The sequence below is a fragment of the Engraulis encrasicolus genome, chromosome 1 (genome assembly GCF_034702125.1).
Source record: "Engraulis encrasicolus isolate BLACKSEA-1 chromosome 1, IST_EnEncr_1.0, whole genome shotgun sequence".
Taxonomy (NCBI): domain Eukaryota; kingdom Metazoa; phylum Chordata; class Actinopteri; order Clupeiformes; family Engraulidae; genus Engraulis; species Engraulis encrasicolus.
In genome coordinates this window covers 49612027-49639453 of record NC_085857.1, presented here as the reverse complement: position 1 = coordinate 49639453, position 27427 = coordinate 49612027, and the positions used below count along the sequence as shown (strand labels likewise).

The following is a 27427-nucleotide window of genomic DNA, read 5'->3' as shown; positions in this document are numbered from 1 at the left end:
CATTTATTTCTGGATATACTGCACATTTTGTAAATAAATTTAAGGGGTGCCAATACTGACTGGCGGCGCTGTACATGCCTCATCTACAAAGAGGAGAGAGAGAGAGAGAGAGAGAGAGAGAGAGAGAGAGAGAGAGAGAGAGAGAGAGAGAGAGAGAAGAGAGAGAGAGAGAGAGAGAGAGAGAGAGAGAGAGAGAGAGAGAGAGAGAGGAGAGAGAGAGAGAGAGAGAGAGAGAGAGAGAGGAGAGAGAGGAGAGAGAGAGAGAGAGAGAGAGAGAGAGAGAGAGAGAGAGAGAGAGAGAGAGACCTTGAGATACCCTATCAGACACAAACCTTGCCTTGCATCATGACTAAGCTACTACAGGTTTAATCTTCATAGTGATAGACTTGAGTGAATAGCGGTGTCCCTTAAAGGCATACCAATTTACCCCGAGGGCATAGTGGCTTGCAGCACCCCACAGGTACACCCCATTTGGATTGGAAGAGTGGCAATCCCCGTACCAATATCCTCCCAAAAACAGGGCAGCACAATTTGAAGATGATGGGTCTTGATCCTTATCAAAAGTGCTGAATTTCATATCATTATGGCCAGAGAGTGAGTCCCCTAAAAAAAAAAAACACACACACACACACACACACACACACACACACACACACACACACACACACACACACACACACACACACACACACACACACACACACACACACACACACACACACACACACACATGTGGCTCATTGATTGATTGATTGATTGATCTTGATCTTTCAATCCCTTACAATAAGGCCACAGCCGGGTAGATATGACAGTCAAGACTTCAGCTGTTTATGTTGGCTTGTTGTGCCTTTATTGACAACAGGACGGCACAGATAACAACAGGAAGAGACTAGGAGAGAGAGATTAGAGAGAGATATGAGGTAGGGCTGGAAAATGATATACAGAAGGCCGGACGTGAACCTTATCCTCATGGGCATGCAACCCCATTTGTGTTTGGGTGGCTTCGTGCGCTGTGCCAGAGCACTCTGACAAACAACTCTTGACAACTGTTCTCAGACGACTATGAAAAGAACAGACCAAAAAGAAAAAAAAATACACAGACACGTATCTAAAGAACACTATGTCTGACTGTGTCAGACTGTTGATTGAGACAGTAAATGACAGCAAATAGTAAATGCAAGTGGTTTGATTAAATGATGGCAGTTCTATGCAGAGCATTTAAAATGTAAACAATGTGTTATTTGATTCCTTAGTAAGTGGATAGCCTAGATTAAATAGATGCTAGTCTTTCAATTAAACAACATTAAGTTCTACACAGGCCCTTCAGGGTAGTGTTGCTATGGCATGCCCTCTGCCTCCATCTAGTGGGCACTCTGCTGAACTAAAGGAATTTGATTTTTTTTTAATTGCAGTGGAAAGCACCAGAGGATTATTAAAAAATTGTGAAGTGTGAAGTAAACCAAATGAACAAAGCTCTGGCTTGCTCCTCCTGTGCTATCGTCTCACTTCAAGCTATTTCAATAATTTAAAGACTTTTAAAGTCCCATCGTTGCAATTTGAATGTCAGGGCTACCTACAAAGTCTTAAACAACTTTGAGTTTTTTTTAATTGTTATTTTACAAACAAGGTCTAACTGCTTTCATGGCATTGTTGAGAAATCTTACCTTTAAGTTCACGCGCAGGCTTGACTTTATTGAGCAAATGAGCTTATCGAAAAACTAGTTGATCCTATTCATGTCTCTGGGAACACTGGTATATGTGTCTTCATTAGCTTCCCATTTTTATTATATGTATGAATGTTTAATGTATATACAGTGAATGATGTAATGTTTCCACTGTGGGCCTTGAGCCTGTAATAAATTGTTTAATGGCCTCGGCCAGCAGCTGCTAGACTATGAACTTCAAATCGTTTGCCAAGATACCCGCTTATTTCATTGTCTCAAGCTACGACATGCCTCATCTACAAAGAGGAGAGAGAGAGAGAGAGAGAGAGAGAGAGAGAGAGAGAGAGAGAGAGAGAGAGAGAGAGAGAGAGAGAGAGAGAGAGAGAGAGAGAGAGAGAGACCTTGAGATGCCCAATCCTGCACAAATCCTGCATGAATCATGATGACTAAGCTACTACAGGTTTAATCTTCATAGTGATAGACTTGAGTGAATAGTGGTACCCCTTAAAGGCATTCCAATTTACACCGAGGGCATAGTGGCTTGCAGCACCCCACAGGTACACCCCATTTGGATTTGAATAGTGGCAATCCCCGTACCAATATCCTCCCAAATACGAGGCAGCACAATTTAAAGATGCTAGGTCTTGATCCTTGTCAAAAGTGCTGAATTTCATGTCATTATGGCCAGAGAGTGAGTCACCTAAAAAAAAACACACACACACACACACACACACACACACACACACACACACACACACACACACACACACACACACACACACACACACACACACACACACACACACACACACACAAAACCATGAACACACCCATATGCAATATTTTCTAGGAAATGTCAGTGCTGTATTTATTTGTGGCTGTGTGGTAAGACAGTGACACTGTCACATACAAAGTCCCCCATCCTTTCATTGCATATTTTATGTGGCTTGAGTCAAGACTTCATAATTTTCGTTATTTCATCAGGCAAGAAGTAAATTAAGATGTGTTAAGATGTGTTATTGTGATTTCAATCAGTTTACCATGCTCTTCCAATCTCAAGAAACTACACTGCTCACCGTTTTAACGTTTTACTTTTCCATCTTTGACTTACCAGCGCCTCCATTGGTGAAACCACTGATGGTCAGCTTGTATTGGTCTCCTGGGCCGACAGCGAAGGTGGAGTATTTGGCAAAAACCCTGTTGCCCTCAAAGTCCTCCATGTCCACTCGCAACTCGTAGTTCTTCTTTCTGGTCAGCAGGTAGAGCATCTCCAAGCCTGAAGCCGAAAAACAAGAGGTGAATTACACTGATGCACTGGATGTGTTTCTCGAACGTAGATTAGCACTGAATCATTATGGTTCAAACCTAACAACACACCCAGAATGACCGTTTCTCACAATCTCAAACCAACATCAATCCGATCATGTTACAGCATGCCATGATGACACCAAATTTCTCACTCAAAAGCAATGACCAAACATCAGTGTACATCACTATATATTTTGAAACAAATATGGATTAAAGACAACTGATTTTACATTTTCGGAATGTTTCAGTAGGTGCCCTTATGAAAATGGACCATGGTTTTACTATAAAAATGGACCATGGTTTTACTATTAGAACTGAACCATGTTTTTTAGTCACAGTTTTTGAGCACCCTAAACCCATGGTTTACGTATGATTCAACAATGGTTTGACTATGATTTGCCCATGGTTTAACTATGGATGTAACCATGGTTTAACTATATATTTACTATAATTTAACTAAGGCAAAATTTGGGGGCGCTGTGGAGCAGCGTGCTTAGCACATTTGGGCTTGCATGCCCACGGAGACCCCGGTTCGAGTCTGGCCAGGGTCATTTCCCGATCCCACCCCGTCTCTCTGTCCCACTCGCTTCCTGTCACCATCTCAGACTGTTTTCATAGTAGAACCATTGTTAATCTTTGTAAAGGCTATTACTATGACAGCTACTGTACTACAAAGCGGATTCCAAAAAAGTTTGTATTTTGTGAATAATAAAAAGGCTGGCATTTTCAAAACAAATCAAATCAAATATGTTAATAAGGTAGAGGATTATGTACAGACAACATATCACTTGTTAAAGTCGAGCAGAATTATTGTTTTGAGGTAATTATGTGATCATTTAAAATTTGACCCATGCAACAAATCTCAAAAAAGTTGGGACAGGGCCAAAACATGTTGTAATAGTTAGATAATTCTAAAAATTAAACAAGGAAGAATATTTTAAAAGGAACGATATTGACTGCCAACATGAATGCACAAATAAAATACCACCACATAGAGGCTGTGGCACTCAGCAGCGAAGATTTTGGGGGACTAATTACTTATCTATTACACAGAAAGATTGAATTATCAAAATTGCAGGCATATAAGGCCTATTTCCGTAATATAGAGTTCTGTGTAATCATTGCACGAGTTATGAGATCATGACATACCTGTGGTAAATAAGCAAACTATGACACTCCAACAGTGACAGCTCCCGAAAAAAATGACCATAAACACAACACTTGATTAATGCACATGATGCAGACATTAAACAGTGTTGCGTGCGGAAAAGCTCATTCTATAGATCAGGGGTGCTCAATAGGTCGATCGGAGGCAGTATTGGTAGATCGTAGGAGGACACTTTAAAAAATAAAATAAAATAAAAAGTTCCCTATGGATACCCAGGATCTGACAGGCTAACTCCAGGCGTCTACACTGCCCTACACTGTATGGTATAGCCTACCATAAACACAACGACGTCTTCAGATAAGGAGGATAACTGTCAAGCGCCACACTCAAACTCTTCATAAGTCATAACATCGGAGCACAAAAAAATAGGACGGCACGAGACGTTTGCCGATACCGTGCGCTATATGTTCAGTTAGTAGCCTACAGGCAGCGTCACCGCTCAAAAGAAACAGCCAGAGAGGAAAACAACTGCCCGAACACCGGCAAAACCCTGATTTCCCCCCTTTTAAACAATGCTCTGAGAAGTGCAGGCAAGATGCAACTCCCGCATTGAGCGTGGAGTTGGCTACTTCGATTAGATTTCATGGGCACGCGTGCGAGGGGAGAGTGAATGATGTGTGCCTGTTTAACCTGAGTGCAGGCGCGTCTTTTCAAATGGTCTGTTCAGCGCGGCCGCTAGACAAAGAGCGCGATTTTCGGTCCATTCAGTAGATGTCTCCTTGTTTATTTTTTGGAACTAGGGATGTCTGTAACGTCCACGAAGACAATATCATCCACGTGAAAACGCCAAACGCCCGCAAACCGCTGTTCTGTCTACTTCTCACAGCGGCATTAAAAAAGTCCTCCACGAAATCCCAAACCAACAACCCTTCAAATAGGTGACAACAAGCATGCACACATGAAATAACACTTCAGGGAGGGAGAAAATAGCTCTGCACTCATATTAAAGTGAAAAGGGGATTAGGCCTACATAAAATCTGTCCAAAAACCAAGAGGGCACATCAATAACTTCATTAATATTATGTTAATTTATGAAAATTACATTTATCATAAACTTGATAGCCTACTATGGTCTCCCTTTGTGATCAAAAACAGGCGTAATTTACAGTAGGCCTAAATAAGGTCTGTATGAGGTTGTTATTCACCGCTGATTCACCTTTCATTATTATTGATGTGTAGGCCCATATAGGCCTACAAATACATTTTCATATTGTGTTAAAATTGCATTTCTAACAACTGTATTTTCAAATGTTCTCCCCCGAACCCCCAGTAGATCACTTCCACACACCCATCTCAATAAGTAGCTCACATGTTGAAAAAGTCTGAGCACCCCTGCAATAGACCTAGGAGACATGTGAAACTGTCCTCTGATTACAGAATGGAAAATATTTAATCCTTTTTGAAATTTATGGAATCATGCACCCTCCAGGTTATATAGAAAATTAATACTTCAGCTTGATTTAGTGGTCAGTCTGAAAGACAGCATATATGATGTAAAGGGTTGCAGAGGTGACTTGGTTAGGGTCTTCTTACTCATGTAGAGCATTAAAATGAATGTTGAATGATAAATACAGACTTTAAACAGCAAACATAGCTACCAAGGCATTATATTTTGCAGCACTGCCTTTAGATATTGCCCCATAATGGTGGCAAATTTCAATCTCTACTATGTTCCAAAGTGTGGTTCCATCATAAGAGTAAACAGGTAACAAAATTGTTTTCTTGCAGTCAGGATATGCCACATATTAAGCATAACAAAAAGGTAAACAAGTTGAAGAACATACCTATTAGTTGAGCTGCTGAAATCATGTCTCGCACATCAAAATATCTCATTTTTGAATAAAATTATGCCATCAGTCAAAGTATTTAACTGTACAGTCTCATCCCTTGTGTTGTGTTTAGTCTTATCCATATAAAAAGCATTTTATTGGCCCTGTCCCAACTTTTTTGGGATTTGTTGCAAGGGTGAAATTTTAAATGATCACATAATTACCTCAAAACAATAATTCTGCTCGACTTTAACAACTNATATGTTGTCTNTACATAATGCTCTACCTTATTAACATATTAGATGTTTTGAAAATTCCAGTATTTTGATTTTATTCACAAAATACAAAGTGTCCCAACTTTTTTGGAATTCGCTTTGTATAACTATGGTTGGTTGATAGTAACTTAGAATCACCATGAAATGTGGTAGTAAAACCATGGTTACTGCATTACAACCATGGTCGATTTTCGTAAGAGTAATAATGACAAACCATGTTACTACATAAAAATCACAGTAATACCATAGTAAGTCATAGTACAATTATGGCAGATTCAGAGTACTTAGAGTAACCATGACATACCATGGCAGGACCATTTTCGGAAGGGTGACTGGTCAGTGTGTCTGCGAGATAACATTGCATAGATAAATGAATCGGACCACTGGTGGACTATCTAAGCGCGATTTGCAACAAATGTCACTGACCGTATGGTAATTACAAACCACGCAAGGCTTAGACATCGGAAATATTTCTCTACAAGCCCTTATACATACTGATTCAACCCTAACTAGACTCTTTTGATCAATACATGTATGAAGTCTAGTTGACATATTAATATAATCTTAAAACTTACCCTGGAGCTGAAGTTTGTTAGGTAGACCAGACCAGAACCCCGTTTATCAAAAGCATTGTTGCTTAACAGTTAGCAACTTACCTACACAGTAAAAATTTACAAGGATTTCAGAGTAATTTACTGTGAAATCTCACAGTTAATTACTCTGATGTTCTGGTACACTATGCTACTGTGATGGTCACACGGCACACAGCAAATTAGTCTGAAATCATTGTATCACTTGACATTTCTCACCTAACTTGCACATCACAGTATTTTACTGTGCTCTTCAAGGATAACCAGCATGACAAAGTGATAAACTAGGAAACATCACAGTAAACTACTGTGTGGGCGGAGCATCTATTAAATTATTAGTGCATTGGGGCACAACTTCAGTCAAAGACAGGTTGGGCTCTTCATTACAATCACACCTTTCATTGACATTTTCAGCAAATTATTTCATTCTTAATGTCTTGTGGTACACATGTATACACCCATCATCAGTTGACTATTTCATCCCCACTCTCTGTCAAGTAACAGAAGAATGAGCTTATATATATTGGGAGATATACATGACCATCTTCATGATGGTGGGAATATGGTCATTTTTCTTGTGTACCACTTTAAATAGTACAACCCCTACAATAAACACAGAATATAACAAGGAGTAATATTTTGAAGCACACTTAATATATTCCTTCTAGATAAATGGCTCTCCATAAGTGCATTGCATGATGGGACACGATCTGAAGCACGTATGTCCTAAGCCCCTCCCCCTCAGGTTGCACATATTGACATGAGGAAGTGAGAAAAAAGATGACCAAGCATGGGAAGACATGTAGCAAACAAGAAGTTGATGACTAAATAGTTTGGTGTAAATGTCGATGAACTGTCTGAAGGCCCAGATTGCGCTATATGGCAGTCTTGGCCTAATGGTTAGGGAGGTGGACTTAAGTTCAGAGGGTTGCAGGTTCAAATCCCTCCGAACCCTACATTGCCCTAGGGACAGCAACCATTGTTGTATTTCACTTTGAGTAAAGGCGTCAGCCCTCAACCCAACTGACATGCCTTCCCATTGAACTTTCGCCCACTTCAAGTGTGTAACAATATCTTACTGTGAACTCACAGGGAGTTACTGGCTACTAATTGCATTCATTTCACAGTAACATACTGTGAATTCGTCATATCACAGTTAACTACTGTAAAGGCGTCAGCCTTCAACCCAACTGACATGCCTTCCCATTGAACTTTCGCCCACTTCAAGTGTGTAACAATATCTTACTGTGAACTCACAGGGAGTTACTGGCTACTAATTGCATTCATTTCACAGTAACATACTGTGACATTCTGCCATAATTTGTTACTGTGAAATCCAGAGAGACTTTTCGTCATATCACAGTTAACTACTGTGCGGCATTACCCTAGGGACAGTAACCAATGTTGCATATCTGTGTGTCACTTTAGGTTGCTCCTGGTGTAATTACTTATTGTCAGGCCTAGAAGAAGGTCTATGATTGGAAATGTTGCTGGTTCTGCTTCCAATAAATGAAGTTGCAACCAATGTGCTACACAAACACTTTTTTAAGTTGGCACCTGCTAATGCCTTTGTCTTGGATGTGCACGCCAAAACTCCAGCATCCAATTTTAAATCAGAATATTGCCACCTAGTAAAAAAAATAGGCTATCTTGTGAAGTGCCATTGCACAATTGAAAGTCAAATGCTTGACCTGATTGACATTGCCTACCATCAACCAGGAACAATGGTAGTGCCCAATCAATCTGTCAATTAGTACCTGCCCTCACTTGAGTATATATGACTGTTACAAGTTCATTGAATTACTTCCTGCAGCTGCCACATGCCTGATTACTCTGGTCACATGGTTAACTTTCACCTCTATATAAACTCAGACTGTCACAATGCTTGAGTTGCTTGCCTAAATGACTGGGTCGCTGGCTCTCTGTCCGGCTTGTTGGTTAGTGAGCTAACTGACCGACCAACTGACTGTTTGTTGGCCAGCTGGTTGGCTGGCTAACTGACTCTTTTGGTTGACTGTATGGCTGGTTTGTTAGCTGGCTAGCCATACAACTGACTTGTTTGTTGGTTAGTTGGCTGACTAACTGAGTGTTAGTTGGTTAGCCGGCTCTTTGGCTGGCTAGCTGACAACTGACTCTTTTGGTTGGCTGGTGGACTGGTTTGTTGGCTGGCTTGCTATTTAGTTGGTAGTGAGTATTGTGGTAGCAGGTACCCTTTTTGGTGTGTTGCTTACTTGATTAAGAAATTTCAGGATTGTCTAATTATGCTCAACTAGAGTATTCTATGCACACTGGTTAATGTACTCTCATCCAGGAGATAGCAATTATTAAGTGGTAATAATATTACACATACTGCAGAAACTTGAATCTCTCTGTGGTTATGGATAGATTGGATGTTGGATAGTATGGATAGTTGGGTAGTATGGATAGTTTTTGTCTATCAATACAAGAGAACAGTGTGATGGACTGGTTCCATGCCACAGTTGTCTCAGTCATGGTGGAGAATGGGAGGTGCCACAATAACATGGTAGCTACCTCTTTTGTGGTGATGAATGGAGGGGCGGGATCATGGTAGTGTGGGTAGGGTGACAGTAACTTACTGTGGTGTGGCCACAGTAAACTACTGTGAGAAGATCACAGTAAACTGTGAGGATGGCCACAGGGAATTACTGGCTACTAATTGCATTCATTTCACAGTAGTTTACTGTGACATCACGGGAATATTTTTTACTGTGTAGTTTCCAATGGGAAATTGCCTATTGGAACCAAGTAAGTTGCTAACTTAGGGTATTTAGCAATGATGTTGTTAAGAAACGCAGCCCTGATCATAGTTCACATGTGATATGGTCTGGTGTGAACCAGAGAGATACGTAACTGCAGTCAGTCATCTACTACATCTTACCCAGCCAGTACTCCCCAGACGCGTCCCCGAAACCTTCTTTATACTGCTGCCAGGGCCTGTAGAAGTTCACTGTACCATCCATTCGTCTCTGAAACACCTGCAGAAACACACACGCGCGCACACGCACACGCACGCGCACGCGCACGCGCACGCGCACGCACACGCACACACACACACAGAGTCTAATAATTTCAATTGAAATGTATTCATTTATTCATTATTTATTTGTTAATTATTTTTCTCTCCATTTCTGAATAACTGATGTGACATGTTCACTCACAGTCCATCCTGCTCCCTCATCCTTGTCGTTCTCACAGCCCATGTCACAGTAAACATTGACAGGGAAACTGATGCCATTGGGGAAGATGGTGTAGACTTCACTGTCCGTCTTTCCATGTGAAAACAGGTCTTCACAGTCCAAAGGAAAATGGATATCACCCAGTACCAGCAAAGGTAGCAAGAGTACTTCTACAAACCTCAGCTAGCCACAGAAAAAGCAAATGGACAAGCATGAAAATAAATGTTTTATTTTCTTTAAATTCATTGATTTGTTATGTATTTCAATTTATTTAATTAATAAACAATAATGAGAAACGCACAATGTATAACGTCTAAAATGAATCATCTTACCATCATACTGAAAGGTAATGGAATCTTTGAAAAGTAAACTTTGAAATGAAAACCTGGAACAAAGAATTTATCACATAAAAATGTATGAAACAAGGACTATTCTGAAATTAATATAGGCCTACCGGTAGCTTGTTTCTTTTCCAATGTATACACTCAACATGCATCATCAGGATAATAGCAACAAAGCCTTTCCGAATATGTCTACATTATTTATCTACCATAAGTTTATGGTATTGCACTGTTCGCACTGTACCTTAGGGCTAGAGGTATGTTGTGATTACAATATTAAGTTTGTGGAAAAATAAATGAATGAATGAATAGATGAATGAATGAGAGAATGAATGAATGAATGAATAAATAAATAGATTTTAGAATTTAGAAATGTACAAACCGCATTCCATAGAAGTTGGAACACTTGGTATTTTGTGAATAAAAAAACATTTTCAAAACATTCAAGCCATATATAAGATCGAGAATTGTGCAAAGTGCAAAGTGAAAATATCAACTATTATAATTTGCAGGTATGCAAGAACATACATTGCTAAAATATGACGTTCTGTAATGTTGTAGAAGATCATGGCATTCCCTTTGACAATAAGCACACTTGGACACTCCAACAATGATAGCTGTTTAAAATTTGACCATAAAATGCTTCATAAATGCTCATGACGCAGAGACTTCACAATTTTGACAAGGATGTGGCAAGGATCATTCCAGATGGACACTGAAGACATAACTGTCATCAGATTACACAGAGGAAAACAGTTAATTCTTTCTTAAATCATGGAGCCTTGATTATGTTGAAAATGATTAAGTTTTGGTGATGATTATGGAGCAGATGTGTATGTTGTGTATGTGTTTAAATAAGAAAATATTTTCCTCAAAACAATAATTTTGCTGGCCTTTTAAACCTGATATGTTGTCTTTGCCCAATACTCCATCCTATTAATGAATTGATTTTTGTTTTGTAAATGATAACATTTTGTTTTCATTCACAAAAGTCCCAACTTTTTTGGAATCCGGTTTGTATGTTGAAGAAGATCTATTAAAGGATAGTTCCGGCGTAAAATGAAAGTTTCACCATCGCTTTCCCATGCCACATAATGTATCTAATGATGAGCCATTCCGGGCAATGCCGCGCCGTTATGGAGTTAGCTTATTTTAAGCTTTTTGGTGAAAAACGCAGCCAACGCATCACGGCGGGGCCAATTATAAACCTATTCTTTTCTGATGTTTCCCCGCTATAAACAACTTCAAAAACGCTACACACTTCATCACAAAGGTCTCGTCAATCAAACCGAGGCACAGAGAATGTCATCGGACCACACAATCTTTCACTGGCCAGTGTTTTCAGAGGTGTCTCACTGTTGCAACTCTCTGACCCGGATGCAGGCTACTCAATCAGGTGGCTAGGTAGGCTAAAGCCCCCTGCACACTGGGCAATACGGAAACCGCATCACCGGAGTGGTAGCCACCTAGTGGACACCGTATTACCTCAGAAAAACTCCCGCAAGCAGTCTAGTATAGACCAGGAGCCCAGGGGGGTCAGCCTAGTTGGGAAGGTTACCAATTTTTATGGGTACTATGATGTCTGGTATGGTCCCCAGATAGAGGATCAGCACGTCTGCCGGGTTCCCTCTGGTGGGTGTGGCCAGGGGGGCTGTAAAACTGGCACCCCAAAAATGGGCTAGATCAGTTGGTGAGGTTACCACTTGGAACCTGTTGTAAATTGTTCATCATAGTCCCCTGATAGACAAATGACCACTGCCAGACATTTTTAGTGGTGGGTTACCCCCGGCAGACGCCCCCGTATGATGACACCCCCAAAAATGGGCTAGATCAGTTGGTGAGGTTACCACTTGGAACCTGTTGTAAATTGTTTGAGATGGTCCCCTGATTGAGGAATGGCCACTGCCAGACATTTTTGATGGTGGGCGGGGCTTGCCAGACATCATTAATTGGGGGGTAAAAAATGGGCTAGATCAGCTGGTGAGGTTACCTCTTGAAACCTATCATGAATTGTTCATCATATTCCCCTGATAGAGAAATGACCACTGGCAGACATTTTCAGTGGTGGGGGACCCCCGCCAGACGCCCCAATATGATGACACCCCCCAATATAGGCAAGGTCATTCACATAAGGTTTGAACCAGGCATGGTACAAAAGACAAACGACACATCACCTTTTTTTTAGATAATTCCAACGTGGGGAATTGATTGGAAGGCTCAACATGTTCATAGAAACTTGTTGTGGGTACTTTTTAGGACAAAAATGACTTTAATTTAACAAATATTACAAATCTGGACAGGAACCAGTTTGTAGGCTTTCAAAATCAATGCAAAGATGACATGTTTCTCACTTAAAAGTGCATTGTGTAGAATGGTGGCCAGAATATTTCATTAATATTTACAAAATAATAAACCAATATGTATCATTATGAACAAAGTACAGTACGTTTTGCTGCACAAATGTCTCTTTCAAAATGGCAGACAATGGAGAACAATGGAAAGTGCAATTTTCCTAGTCATAATGAATACTTAGAATTTGATGTTGGTAAGTATTCATAAAAAAGGTAATATTTTGAATGGGCGGTATGAATTCTGGGAAATAAACAACTAAAAATATTACCCTGGTGCATCTTTAAGTAATGCATGGAGAAATTACGCTGACATTGAAGGCCTGTGAATTGTACTAAGAAACAGCAATGTGAAATTCCCACTTTGCAGCAGTTCTGAAGATTTAGAATCAAAATACTCGGCATAGGCATACACAGGACTGACATTAACAGACAGACATTGAAGTGGAAGACAGGGCTTGTAACAGTATATAAGTATTGAGAAATAATTAAGTGAACAAATAAAAAACAACTGAACATTTGACACTGACAAAGAAATCCTTCCTATCCTGTTAAATTACTACCAACCATAATGCATCATGAAATGCTTTGAAGGGCATGTCAGACATCCAATAATAAAGTCATTCACCCTCCCAGGACCTCTTCTTGTCCATATAGCAAACAGTGCAAAGGCATCAAGAAAGTTTTAGTGGGGGTCATCTGTGTTCTTGGGCCAATCCCATTTATACACTGCTGTTGTATTCCGCTGCTAGATTGCAAACTCTCCTATGGCCTCATCCATGTCCCTTGGTGTACTGGCATGTCTCCTAGCATCTCTCCATGCTGTGGACTGTGGTAGGGGTCACAGCAAACCTACTTGCACAGAGCACATTATGAGACAACTTGAATGAGTGGCACTAGCTGAGCACAATGTTCATGATGGATGGGAGGAGAAATACTTGCAAGGATTGGGATTGACCCTAGAACACAGATGACCCCCACTAAAACAACTTTCTTGATGCCTTTTTTTTTTTTACATGTTTGCACATATAGACACACACCTATAGCCTACCTATGGAATTGGGGTGCACAGTAACTGCATCTATACCTGCAGTATTCACAAGGACTGTCTGGGCCCTGTAACATACAACACACCATTATTATGCCCCCACATGAACATGCTCTATGTGGTTAAGAACAGAACCAAATCTTAACCTTGAAGGACAAGACACATCTTTTAAAAGTTACCCAACCTGTGGGGTTTTGTTAAAGTACACCAGGATAAGACGTTAACAAACTTAATATTAAACAAAGTCCAAATCATAATGCCTAAATAAAAAACCCTGACTGGTGCGGCAGCAGCCACAGGTCAAAATAGAACACCTATGAAGAACCGTCAGTTCCTTCAGCTTTTAAAGGCAGCTTGATTGCAGAGTCAGGTGCCATCAATTAAGCCACTCCTTAACACCTAATCGAGGTCAATTTGATAAGCTGGAGAACAAGGCAAAACAGGACATGCATGCAGTCTTCTTAACACCATACATGTCTTCTTGTTGCTGCTGCCCCCAAGGAAAAGACTGTGTGCACGCACTTGCACACACACAAACATACATGGAACTGCACTATACGCATAAATGGCGTGACTTTTGTCATGTGCATTACACCCCTTTTTGGTTGAAAACATTGGGGGGAAAGCCAATGCAAGTCAATTGACCTGTAGACTAGCGTTGTTTATGCTCAACATGCCGAAAATGTGTTGTGTTGCCGGCTATTCAAATAATAGAGCCAAATAGCCGTGGCTGAAGCATGGACTGTGTTCATTTAGGCTAGGCGATGTAGCATGTAAGTTAATGAGACATTCGATTTGTTTTCCCCCAAAAGGGGGCTTAACACACATTCACGAGCAAAGTACCCAGATGGCAGTTCATACGTATGTGACTGCAATACTCACAACAACTGCCTGGGCACCTGCAATATGCAACACACCCTGCTGCTTCCAAATATTCCGACTTGATAACTGGAACAACAAGTATTTCTTAGTACTTGTATACTGTTACTGGTCCTGTCTTGCGCTTTAATGTCTGTCTGTTAATGTTGGTCCTCCTGTAGGCCTATATGCCGTTTGCCAGGGTTTATAAAGGTGGTAAAGTGTCTTATTTTTCATGTTAGGCGTTGTCTTGCTTTAAGACAAGTTAAAAGAGGGAGTATATCGCTAAGCTAGTGAAAGTCAATGGATCACAGTAGCATTTGTGATCCATTGAGTCTCACCAGCTTAGATACTTACTCGCTCCTTAAAACAAGACAACGCCTAACGTGAAAAATAAGGCATTTTACCACCTTTATAAACCCAGGCCAACCATTTTAACCGTATTCAGCCCCAAAATAGTGGCATACCCCTTTAACTATTTTGCTTCTAAATCTTCAGAACTGCTGGAAAGTGGGAATTTCAAATTGCTTTTAACATACAGTGGTGCAGTAATGCATAGTTCTGCAATTTATTGGTATAATTCATAGGCCTTCAATGTCAGCGTAATTGGTCCCTGAATTGCTTATAGGTGTATTGTGTAATATACTTAGCTGTTTATTTCCCAGAATTCATACTGCCCATTCACAAATATTAGGCTACCTATTTACCACCACCATCAAATTCATATTATTATTCAAGTATTCATTATGATTGGGGAAATTACACTTTTCATACACGTAAAGGGGAATCTCCTCAACATCTTTAGCTGCAAAACCTACTGTACTTTGGTCATAATAGTAAATATTACTTTATTATTTTGTAAATATTAATTCAATATTCTGGCCACCATCCTACAAAATGCACTTTTAAGTCAGAAACATGTCATCTTTGCATTGATTTTGAAAGCCTACACACTGGTTCCTGCCCGGATTTGTAATATTTGTTAAATTAAAGTCATTTTTGTCCTAAAAAGTACCCACAACAAGTTTCTATGAACATGTCAATTCAAATCAATTCCCCATGTTGGAATAATCTACAAAAGTGGTCTCATTTGTCTTTTGTACTATGCCTGGTTCAAACCTTATGTGAATGACCTTGCCTATATTGGGGGGTGTCATCATATTGGGGCGTCTGGCGGGGGTCCCCCACCACTGAAAATGTCTGCCAGTGGTCATTTCTCTATCAGGGGAATATGATGAACAATTCATGATAGGTTTCAAGAGGTAACCTCACCAGCTGATCTAGCCCATTTTTTACCCCCCAATTAATGATGTCTGGCAAGCCCCGCCCACCATCAAAAACGTCTGGCAGTGGCCATTCCTCAATCAGGGGACCATCTCAAACAATTTACAACAGGTTCCAAGTGGTAACCTCACCAACTGATCTAGCCCATTTTTGGGGGTGTCATCATACGGGGGCGTCTGCCGGGGGTAACCCACCACTAAAAATGTCTGGCAGTGGTCATTTGTCTATCAGGGGACTATGATGAACAATTTACAACAGGTTCCAAGTGGTAACCTCACCAACTGATCTAGCCCATTTTTGGGGTGCCAGTTTTACAGCCCCCCTGGCCACACCCACCAGAGGGAACCCGGCAGACGTGCTGATCCTCTATCTGGGGACCATACCAGACATCATAGTACCCATAAAAATTGGTAACCTTCCCAACTAGGCTGACCCCCCTGGGCTCCTGGTCTAGTAGTGGCTGGTTTGAAACATGGCGGACGGAGCAGAAAATGCCTCCAAACTTCTTTATTTGAACACTAAAAACGCTTCGTTTCACTTTTTTGTAGTGTCTTACTGATAAAGATCATGTGTGAAAACTATTGGTGTGTTTGGTGATGAATTTGGTTTTCGTAATTTCGTATCAAATCATAAATGCTTGTTTTCTTGTCCACCTATCTAGTGTGGATTATATAATGATAAAGTTTGAACATTATCGCCGTTTTTAACATCTTAAAACGGCGTAATTTTGATATTTATCTATTATTTTTTGAGAAGATCCGTGGGAAATCCTAAAGTGTTTATCATCACCATAGCAACAGCTCTCTTTACCGCACGGTCAGGCACGGAATTTTCCGGAGGAGTTGAAATATTTGAACGTATGCGGAGGCTCTCGGATGCGGACTTTCTTCCGCACCGGACTGTCCGGACTCCAACCGCATACGGAGTGCGGTTCTCCATAGACAATGAATGGTTAACGGTCAAATCGGATTCGTATTACCGCATGTAATGTGCAGGGGGCTTTAACATGGTCCGCGGTTCGCACCGGCTACGACCGTAAAATGAAAAGCTGGAACCCCGACCGTTTTCACCGACTGCCACTGTCTAAACCAGCCATATTACGGGAATGGCTAATAGCATTAGAAGTGGACGAAACTGGCGTAAAAACCCGGAGGGATCGCTACTACCGTGTGTGCAGGCAGCAGATTTGAAGAGTTGCATGGAGAGTACAGGTAGGCAGACTACTCTTACAAAGTAATTGCAACACGGTATAATATAACATGGATTCAGCTTTGTAATAACACACCACTGGTGGTGTACTTACATCTGTAAGAGTACTTCTAGTACGACTTTATAAATTCCTCCAGCCTTCCTCCGTTGCGTAATGGTCCTTCTGACCTCGCGCGCCCTGGCATCCGGGTCAGAGAGTTGCAACAGTGAGACACCTCTGAAAACACCCCACTAAACATTGGACGTCGTATAGACGTTGAAATTAGGTCTAAATTGCGTCCGTCGGTCCATGACCAGTTTTGGACCCTAGAATGACGTACAAACTAGGTCCTTTATTTGGACGTCTAATAATGACCCTATTTGTACGTCATTATGAAGTTCAAAGTTCGGACGTCAGTCTAGGTCACTTTTTTGGACGTCAAAAACAGGTGAGAGAAATCGACATGCTTGTTGTTGCTGTTGCTTTTTTTTTTGCTTTGATTTTAAATAGGCCATAGTAGTTTTCCTAGGCTATTTTTTCTGTTCACATCGGGTGGGGAAAGAAGAGATACTCTCCAACGTGCAATGCACCGTGGGACACACTGCCTAAACAGATGTGTCAAAAAAAATAACACATTGGGATGTGTAGACAGCATTGACAGATTATGTGTAAGATTTCACATGTGTGAAACCTGAAGTTAAGAGGTTCATTTCTGGGTCGTGCTACAAGTAAGAAACTAACGGCCGTTTGGCTGTCCAATCGCGTGACTGTGGAGATTTGAAAGCAGACTTCCGCCCGCCTTTTCTACCGTTGGAAATGCAAGATGCGGCGACTTGACTTCAGACACCGAGAGAGGCTGGCGTAAGTAATTCGCTTTATTGGTATAATTTCGTAACAATTACGTGTGTTACCGTTAATGTATGGTTAAAATCAAACCCTGCTTCATTAGTTTTGCTGTACGAACATTTGAACAGCCTCAGTGATTCTGTGAACATTAAGCTAGCCTACAATCAGATTTAGCTAGTTATTGATACTCAGTTAGCTATTGATCTTTAACGCTTGCACTATAAATTATATTTGTTTTCTTTTAATTCACATGTGGACAAACTTAATGGTTAAAACGTGTTGTGTTGGGAAAATTAAAGGTTTGAAATGTGATATTGGATGGTTTGCTAACATTGGTTGCTAATAGGGTAACTGATAATTAGCTGGTGTGGAATAAATCAGGCGGCACTTTACTGATGTGAAGTTTGAAAGCTATTTTCTGAACATAAAAGAAAGAAAGTCTGACAGAATGTATGCAAGGATACTGAAACACCACGGATGGATTGACGTAGAGCTAGTACTGGTAGTGGGGCAAAAGTGGATGCTGCTAGTAACAGGTATCGGAGGGGGCAAGACAGGGGCTAGCTAGCATAGAGGCGATTTTAAACTTCAGCGCTTCAAAGGTAAGCAGTTCTGCGTCAAATCATGTAAATCAGACCATCCGCCACCCTCGTACATGATAAAGAATAGCACCAGTAAAAGCAAGCAGTATCCCACTGTTTTGTGTTGGCTCGATGAAAGGTGATACAAACGAATTTCCGAATCACATTATGTCGGCTTGGTTGTAGTTGTTGTGGCCAGTCAATAGACAAGCTTTGAACCGTAGTTCCATGTAAGTGTCGTGGTTTTCACCGTTTCAGTATGTAGTTGAATATGGTAGATCTGGGCAACTGGTCAACGCTGTCGTGTTTTGTCTCGGTAGACCTCGTATGACGGTCTGTTGTGAAAATACCGGCAGTTGTTTCAGATGGAGGGTGCGACGTGCCAGATGTACGCTGTTCGAGGGATAAAACTGCCACGCACGATATTTTGTAGGCAATGGTAATTGGTGACGATACCATGACATTTGAAAAGAAGATTCAAAGTTTGAGTTTTAGGTGGCAGAGTAGAACAGCTGCGTGTGAAGTGTGGCGACTACCAAGGTATCAACACCAGTTATGGCTACGGGATTTTAAAAGTACCTTCAATGCACTGGGAACTAACGTGCTCTCCCCCTCTCTCTCTCTTCTCTCTTAATCAGGGCCCAGGTCTTGTGGCCACATCTGTCCAAACTCCTACTCTGATTGAACAGTTGGATGATCAGACTGATGGTAAGTGTGTGTGTGTGTGTGTGTGTGTGTTTCCGTGTGTTTCCGTGTGTATATTGTCTATGTGATCATGTGTCTAATTGCCATCCACTTACAGGCCCTCTGCCTCCTTTCATTTGTTTTTTTAGATTATTTTTTTTCCAGATTTTTTTTATTGTTGTATTGTATGCAATTGTGATAAATATGTTACTGTGATATTGTTATAACACAGAGACTTTGGTAAATGTGAAATTTAAGTGCTGCTGTACAATTTTCTGCTCTCATTTTCAGATGAAAAGTGCTACACAGTTCTCACACATCTTCTGACTCCGAAGCCGCTGCAGTGTAAAATCTGAGATGTCTTTTCTGGTTGATTTTGTGCAGGTATTTTTCAAAGGATAGTTACTTTTAAAACGTCTTCTAATCTTTAAAAACACTTTCATGCAGAGCCTCTGTTAGGACCTCATTGCGATACAGAGTTATGACCTTGTCACCAAAATGTCAATGACCATATTTTAACCTGCTATCTAAGGCTGTCATAGCCATATTCTTATAACAATGCAGTTAAGTTCAAGAGAACTATAGTTTGGTGATATGGATCCCAAACGGAAGGGAACAGCAGCGGTCTGTAGTTGTAGAGAACTAATTAGCGCCAAGTGTTGTTAACCTGTTGTTTCTTGTTTACCTGTCACAGTAGCCCATAGCACTTTTGTCATAGAGAGCAACTTGGTCAGTAAATATGTGCCTGCTGTATAAAGTAGCAGTATTTGGATGAGTTACAGCTAACACGGACGGCAAACTTGAGACTGTATATTGTGTGTTTGACAGATTTCTGACAGCGATGGTGAGGGAAGCAGTGTACCGAACTCTCAGATGACTCGGACCAGGTGACCAAACCCATGCAAAGCACAATGTGAGTGTACACACACACATACACACACACACACACACACACACACACACACACACACACACACACACACAGACCATGAGTCAACATAGTAGCCCCTACAATATTTTTCCAATTTATTGCTGTATGCTTACCATATCCATCATGTTGATGTGTGTTAATGCATCCTTGTGTGTGTATGTGTTGGTGTTAGGACTGTGCTGAGGCGTTCCGCCCCCCTCCCCCTCCACACCACTCAAGGCATGGCGGCGGCCCAACCGCAAACTAACGTGAGTACACAACACACACACTTGTGTGCATGCCACGCACTGACACTTTCTCTACAGTTACTTGTCAACTTTCCTTACATTGTGTGTGTATGTGCGTGCGTGTGACAGGGAGATTAACATGAGGCTGGACGCTTGGCTCCCTGCTGCGTCCATCACCAGAGGGGCCGGGATTGCTGCGGCAGCTGGCCAATTAAAGGAGGAGGATGAAGGAGAGGAGTCTGACGATGCAGACATCGCCATCGTATGCAGTCCACGCCCTCGCAGGAAAACCAGCCAATGAAAACGCTGGCAGCAGCATCAGCAGAACACACCGGCACGACTGGTAAACTTAAAGATACGCCACAGACCAGATATACACCAAATACAACTAGCACAGGTACACACACACACACACACACACACACACACACACACACACACACACACACACACAGCAGTACATGTGTTTTGTATAGCGCTTTGCCTAGTCAAAGACTTTTTACAGGAAGTATTATAATTCTGTTTTATAGTTGGGGAAAGCCATGGAAAGTAGATAACCCTATACAGCTGATGTGTGTGTCAGTAATATTTATGTGTATGGGTGTTGCAGACAGAGCTTCTGAAGCATGCAGTGGAAGACCTGTCAGTCAAGCTAAAGGTCCCGCCCTCCAACCTGCTGCTGCTGCACGGAGAGGCGGAACTTAACACCTCACACACTATTGGCCAGCTAGGACTCTGCATCGCTGACATCTTTGGTAGGAACGTGTGTGTGTGTTTGCGTTTGGGTGTGTTTGCGTGTGGGTCTGTGTTGGTGCAAGTCAGTCTTGGCTCCTTTCTGATATTATACTGTATAAGTTCATACGTATACCGCATTGCAAAATGAATTTCATATACAGTATATCACGAAAGTGAATACAACTCTCACAGTTTTTGCAGATTTTTGAGTATACATTTTCATAGGAAAGCATTACAGTAATTTCACTTTGACACAATGATTAGTGACCTTTTAACAACTTATTTAACCGCTTAAATTTGTTGTTCACTCAGAAAAAAGCAAAATACACCCATTAGTGTTTGAACATGTACTCACAAAAGTGAGTGCACCCCAGATTAAAATCCGGTAGAGAAGGGGCTGTGTTGGCTCGAATCGTCTTGAAATGAAAAGGGATGAAAAGGGAGGTCATCAGTGTGCGTTTCAACCTTTCTTTGCATTAAACTTTTACATTTTGAGTCTGCATCTGGCTTAAATAGATCGGTGTGAGATTTGAATGCAATCCTATGGAGAATATCATGATCTGCTTCAGTAGTCACAGTGCATGTTGACATGCATGTTTCTTTTAGGTGTATTTCAGATTGCCAATGTTGACAGCATTCATGCATCCCCAAACCATGTCAGTCCCACTACCATGCGTGGCTACTGAGAGGATACACTTTTTTTTTGTAAAACTCACTTGTTTACCACCACACATGCTTGACACCATCTAAAGCAAATTTGTTTATCTTGGTCTCAAGAGAGATGAACAGACCAAGGATATGGATCACTGGAACCATGTCGTGTGATCTGAAGAGACCCAGATAAACAAATATACTTTAGATGGTGTCAAGCATGTGTGGTGGTAAACAAGTAAGTTTTACAAAAAAAAGTGTATCCTATCAAAAGCCAAGCATGGTAATGGGACTGACATGGTTTGGGGATGCATGGATGCTGTCAACATTGGTAATCTGAAATACACCTAAAAGAAACATGCATATCAACATGCACTGTGACTACTGAAGCAGATCATGATATTCTCCATAGGATTGCATTCAAATCTCACACCAATCTATTTAAGCCAGATGCAGACTCAAAATATAAAAGTTCAATGCAAAGAAAGGTTGAAACGCACACTGATTACCTCCCCTTTCATCCCTTTTCATTTTGTTTCATTTCGAGCCAACACAGCCCCTTTTCTACCGGATTTTAATCTGGGGTGTATTCACTTTTGTGAGTACATGTTCAAACATTAATGGCTGTATTTAGTTTTTTTCCGAGTGAACAAGACATTTAAGCGGTTAAATATGTTGTTAAAAGGTCACTAATCATTGTGTCAAAGTGAAATTTCTCTAATGATTTCCTATGAAAATATATACTCACAAATCTGCAAAAACTGTGAGGGGTGTACTCACTTGCGTGATATACTGTAAGTTGAAAAAGTATGTTCTCAAAATATTTGAATGGCAAGAATTCACACATAGGTGATAGGACCTCTGGACAGCCATTTTCAATAATAAAATGCAAAAAAAGGTAGATACACCGTTTTGCAATAAACTCTTCATACGTATATATAAATAATGAAATGAAAAATGAATGAAATTAAATTCACTCAGTTTAATGAAGAGCTAAGAAGATGTCATGATATCAATGTATGTGTAGTTGATTCGGCTATACTTAGTTTGACTGGTATGCTTCATACCTTTCAATCAGTTAAGTAAAACTTGCTATTAAGTATTATTGATGATCTCTCTCTCTCTCTCTCTCTCTCTCTCTCTCTCGCTCCCTCCCTTCTTCTTCTTCCTCCTCTTCTACTTCTTCTCAGTCTGGAACCAACTTCACATCCCTCTTCACTGCACTACTGACACTGAGATGGAATCCACAACCCAACCACTAGTGGTCTGCATTGGGAACCTGAAGAGTCTGTCATCACCGCCAGGAATGACCGCGTGACCATCCCCGTTGCAGACGGCCTGACTTGCACAATTGACAAGCTGTTCAAGCTTTACTGGGTCTGCAACTTGTTATATCCAGCACAGCTCAGCTCTGTTTTCACCTTCTTTGAATATGTTTATGACGTTCCCATCTCAACCAACAAACGAACAAAGGCACTACAACTTCTCTCAAAGCTTCCCAGCAGCCCAGTGATCACTCAACATGTGTTATGCCCAAAATGTAAATAGTTACTACAGACATCAAGAAAGTAGTTTGGCATCTTTGTCATGTACACGCTTTGTCAGATGCACAGGATATGATGATAATTTGCAGCCAAGATGGCTGTTCAAGTGTACAAGGACTTACTATGTAGACACCACCAGTCCACAACAACAGAAATGGAAGTATCTTTCAATGACTCTTTTGAATCCACTGACATTCAGACAGCCTATGCAGCTTCAAGTAACACCTGAAGAAAGAGCATTTTGTGTCCCTTCTCAAGGACCGATTCTCCATAATTTACCACTTAATGACAATTTATCTGTGTTCATGCTTGTTAGGATTATTACAGGGAATTATTTTGATTATCATTTTGGCAACACTTTATTTTATCATTACATCTATCAGCTCTAATACATACAGTGTTAATGCCTGTATGCATACAGTGTTAATGCCTGTATGCTGTATAAGTAACTTGTAAGGCATGCACTAAGCAAAATCAAACATACGTTAGGCATGTATTCGCAAATGCCTTGATCATGCACAATTTGGGATTTATTACCTAATATAACCTCAGTAAGGACCTAACAAATGTTTGATTTCGCTTAGTACATGCCTTACAAGTTACTTATACAGGCATTAACCCATTGATGCTGGATGTTGCGTTGTGCAACATTGGCCCTGGCGCCTGTATGTATTTGTATGGCATCAGCACCCTTTTCTGCAAGTGCTTTAGGCATCAATGGGTTAACATTGTATGTATTAGTGCTTAGCGATGTAATGTTAAAATAAAGTGTTACCATCATATTTTTTAAAAAATATATATGTTGTAAAACTGGACGATTGTGAAATGATATGATGTGGCAGATGTAAGACCCATTGATGTAATGCAGAGTTTTCATTCAGATGAACTGTCTCTTAACCCAAGGTACAATGTCTTTTCTTCCAATATGTTGGAACCTATTTCATAAGAATGTTATTTTCAAGAATATTTAACACTACTTCGAATTTCAAGACTTTCGGGTTTTGTAATACACCGGTAATGTTGTTAAGACATGATAGTGTACGAGTCATAATCATCAATACTTCATGAAATTCGCAGTGGTGTTAATTATTCTTGAAAAAGATCACATTTGTTATCTCCCCCTCTTCTGAAAAGCCTAACAAAAAAGAATATGACAGTAAAGTTAATGTAATACAATTTTTTTTTTAATTGAATGTAAACACAACTCTACAAAAAAAAAACGTTGCAGAGGTATGTAGTCAAGACTTTTGAAGATTGAACCTTGTAAACAAAAGTGTTTGCTAAATAAAAGTAAACCCCCCCTGTCACTTTCCATGTGATAATTGTCTGTATATTTTGAAAACTAGAAGTTTCAAGGTTTTTAATGCTGTCACTTTTATGTTTGAATGACAACTCACAGAGTTAATTTGAAGTCAAAAAGACGTCCACAAAGATGACGTCAATAAAACCACCTACAAAATGACGTCAAAAACATGTCCTCAAAGACCCTATTTGGACTAGAGATGACTCTAATATGTACGTAGTACAGACGTCAAAAATGGACGTCCATTAGACGTCCGAAAAAGACGTCGTCTGGAGTAACAGTCTGCACCTTCAGATGACCTAAATTATACGTCCAAAAATGACCTAAAAAAGACGTCCTTTAAACGTCATTTTGTTTACTGGGACTGGCCAGTGAAAGATTGTGTGGTCCGATGACATTCTCTGTGCCTCGGTTTGATTGACGAGACCTTTGTGATGAAGTGTGTAGCGTTTTTGAAGTTGTTTATAGCGGGGAAACATCAGAAAAGAATAGGTTTATAATTGGCCCCGCCGTGATGCGTTGGCTGCGTTTTTCACCAAAAAGCTTAAAATAAGCTAACTCCATAACGGCGCGGCATTGCCCGGAATGGCTCATCATTAGATACATTATGTGGCATGGGAAAGCGATGGTGAAACTTTCATTTTACGCCGGAACTATCCTTTAAATGAAATTATATTAACGACTGAAATTAAATTAAGGACTTAATTAAAGGACTTAAGGATTAAATTACGGACAGTAGTTACTGATGCCTTGCAACCCAGCACCACATATTCTAGAGACACGCACACTGTTATTTATACATAGGCTATATAATTTAATGCAACTCACCGTACTCTGTGCTTGTTCCCAAAGCCTATCTTTGTCTCTGTCTCCTCGTGTAACTATATCGCAGGCAGCTGCTATTTTCTGCACAGGCAGACTGCTTATTTATAGGCCTAGTCTACATCCTCATTGGAAAAGAAGGGCAAAAATATTGACAAAGAAAAATATAGGCTAAGCAAACTGCCCCCCTACGGACACACAGAGTTTGCACACATCTTAAGATTTCTTCTTTTTCATGTTCCTTTCATCTGTTTTTTTACTCAAAGACCGCCACGTCAAAACTTCATCTCTTGCCAATGAGTAAATAAACTGCAGAAAAGAAAATCAAAGAAAGGTGTGTGCAAACCTTTATTACCCCATTGACTCGCATTATGGTAAACTGTGGCCAGATCAAACCCTAACCTGTCAGCTTTTAGTTTTACCAGTAAACATGAAATTAGAAGAAAATTAAGTCAGTTTTTTTCCGTGATGTTCTCTTCTTATTTACTCAAAGGTCGGGACGCCATGAGTGATATCCCACCAATGACTTTGGACCTCTAATTGACTCCCAGTATGATACATGTGCAAAACTTTGCCAAGGCTAAATAATACATCCCATAAACTTAATTTTAACTGCGCGCACACACACGTACGCATGCACGCACACACACCCACCTATTCAAAAACCCTTTTGCCAAGTGTGTGTGTGTGTGTGTGTGATGACCTGAGGCCTCATTATTGTCATCAGAGGGGCCTTTGTTTTATATAGCGCCTTTCAAAATACCCAAGGTTGCTTTACATACAGAAGTATCAGTGTAAGTGTGTGTAGGTGTGTGCTTGTGGGCAATAGAAGTCAAAGGCGAGATGGGTTTTAAAGTGTTGTTTAAAGATTGAATGTGGCTGGGTAAGTTGTTCCAGAGGAGTGGGGCAGCCACACACCCACACACACACACACGCACGCACGCACGCACGCACGCACGCACGCACGCACGCACGCACGCACGCACACAAGCACACACACACACACACACACACACACACACACAGGTGTGTTGACAATGAGAATAGATAGAGAGAGAGAGAGAGAGAGAGGGAGAGAGAGAGAGAGAGAGAGAGAGAGAGAGAGAGACAGAGACAGAGAGATTGGGAATGACTCAGGCTGGACTTGACCAGGACCCATTGGCAGGAGCCCTGTGTGTGTGTGTGTGTGTGTGTGTGTGTGTGTGTGTGTGTGTGTGTGTGTGTGTGTGTGTGTGTGTGTGTGTGTGTGTGTGTGTGTGTGTGTGTGTGTTTGGAGTGCGTGCGTGTGTGCAATGACCTGAGGCCTGGAGAGAGTGGATTTCCCATTCACCTCTGTCTGAATGGTGTGCACATTTCAAGGTGCTGAACAAAAGGTGTATTTTGTTTACACACTCATAAAGGTTCTTTTTTTAAACGTTATTGATTCAAAGAACACAAGGGTCTGAACACCATGAGTAGGCCTAAGTAAACGGAGGGAAATAACTTTTTTCTCTGATTGTCAATATGATAAATCTACAGACTGCTAAACTGTGTCAAAGCCAGGAAATATAACGCACACATGCATGCACACACGCACACGCGTACACACACACTCTCCAAGGCAGACATGGGGAACACTGATGCCACCTTGTGGATATTCGGGGTGTGGACAATGGTTGACAATTACACACAGTAAAACATATTCCCGTGATGTCACAGTAACTTACTGGCTAATAATTGCATTCATTTCACAGTAGTTTACTGTGATCTTCCTCACAGTAGTTTACTGTGGCCACACCACAGTAAGTTACTGTCACCCTACCCACACTACCATGATCTCGCCCTTCCATTCATCACCACAACAGATGTTATTGTGGCACCTCCCATTCACCACCACGACCGAGACAACTGTGGCATGGAACCACTTCGTCACACTGCTCTGTTCAGTTGATAGTCAGAACCAGAGCCATACAGAGGGGAAGGTTACACGATTGGAGGACCAAGAATTAAATTGCAATCTTGCCTTTCAACGAGACAAGGTCGTGCCTAAAGCAGCTGTCTTCCCATAGACTATTATAAATAAAC

General features: G+C 40.8%; 1 protein-coding gene and 1 long non-coding RNA gene across 2 annotated transcripts; one reads left to right on the top strand and one right to left on the bottom strand.

Annotated features, from left to right (window-relative positions):
• Positions 1-338: 338 nt before the first annotated feature.
• LOC134453746 (microfibril-associated glycoprotein 4-like) lies at positions 339-25447 on the bottom strand. Its single transcript, XM_063204524.1, has 6 exons — positions 25370-25447; positions 10304-10356; positions 9954-10154; positions 9674-9770; positions 2776-2940; positions 339-603 (listed from the first exon to the last, which is right to left on the bottom strand). The coding sequence occupies exons 2-6, from the start codon at positions 10307-10309 to the stop codon at positions 350-352; spliced, it is 723 nt and encodes a 240-aa protein (XP_063060594.1). The 5' UTR covers positions 10310-10356; positions 25370-25447; the 3' UTR covers positions 339-349.
• LOC134438932 (uncharacterized) lies at positions 17822-24549 on the top strand. The gene is made up of 8 exons (XR_010032692.1): positions 17822-17900; positions 19105-19174; positions 19442-19534; positions 19979-20063; positions 20254-20329; positions 20438-20651; positions 20919-21063; positions 22885-24549. It is a non-coding gene; the product is annotated as an uncharacterized LOC134438932 (long non-coding RNA).
• Positions 25448-27427: the final 1980 nt, after the last annotated feature.

Coding starts and splice junctions, on each gene's coding strand:
- LOC134453746 (XM_063204524.1), bottom strand. Junction 9,771..9,953: donor ATGAGGGAGCAGGATGGACT/GTGAGTGAACAT, acceptor GTGTTTCTGCAG/GTGTTTCAGAGACGAATGGA. Junction 2,941..9,673: donor GTCTGGGGAGTACTGGCTGG/GTAAGATGTAGT, acceptor TTTCGGCTTCAG/GCTTGGAGATGCTCTACCTG.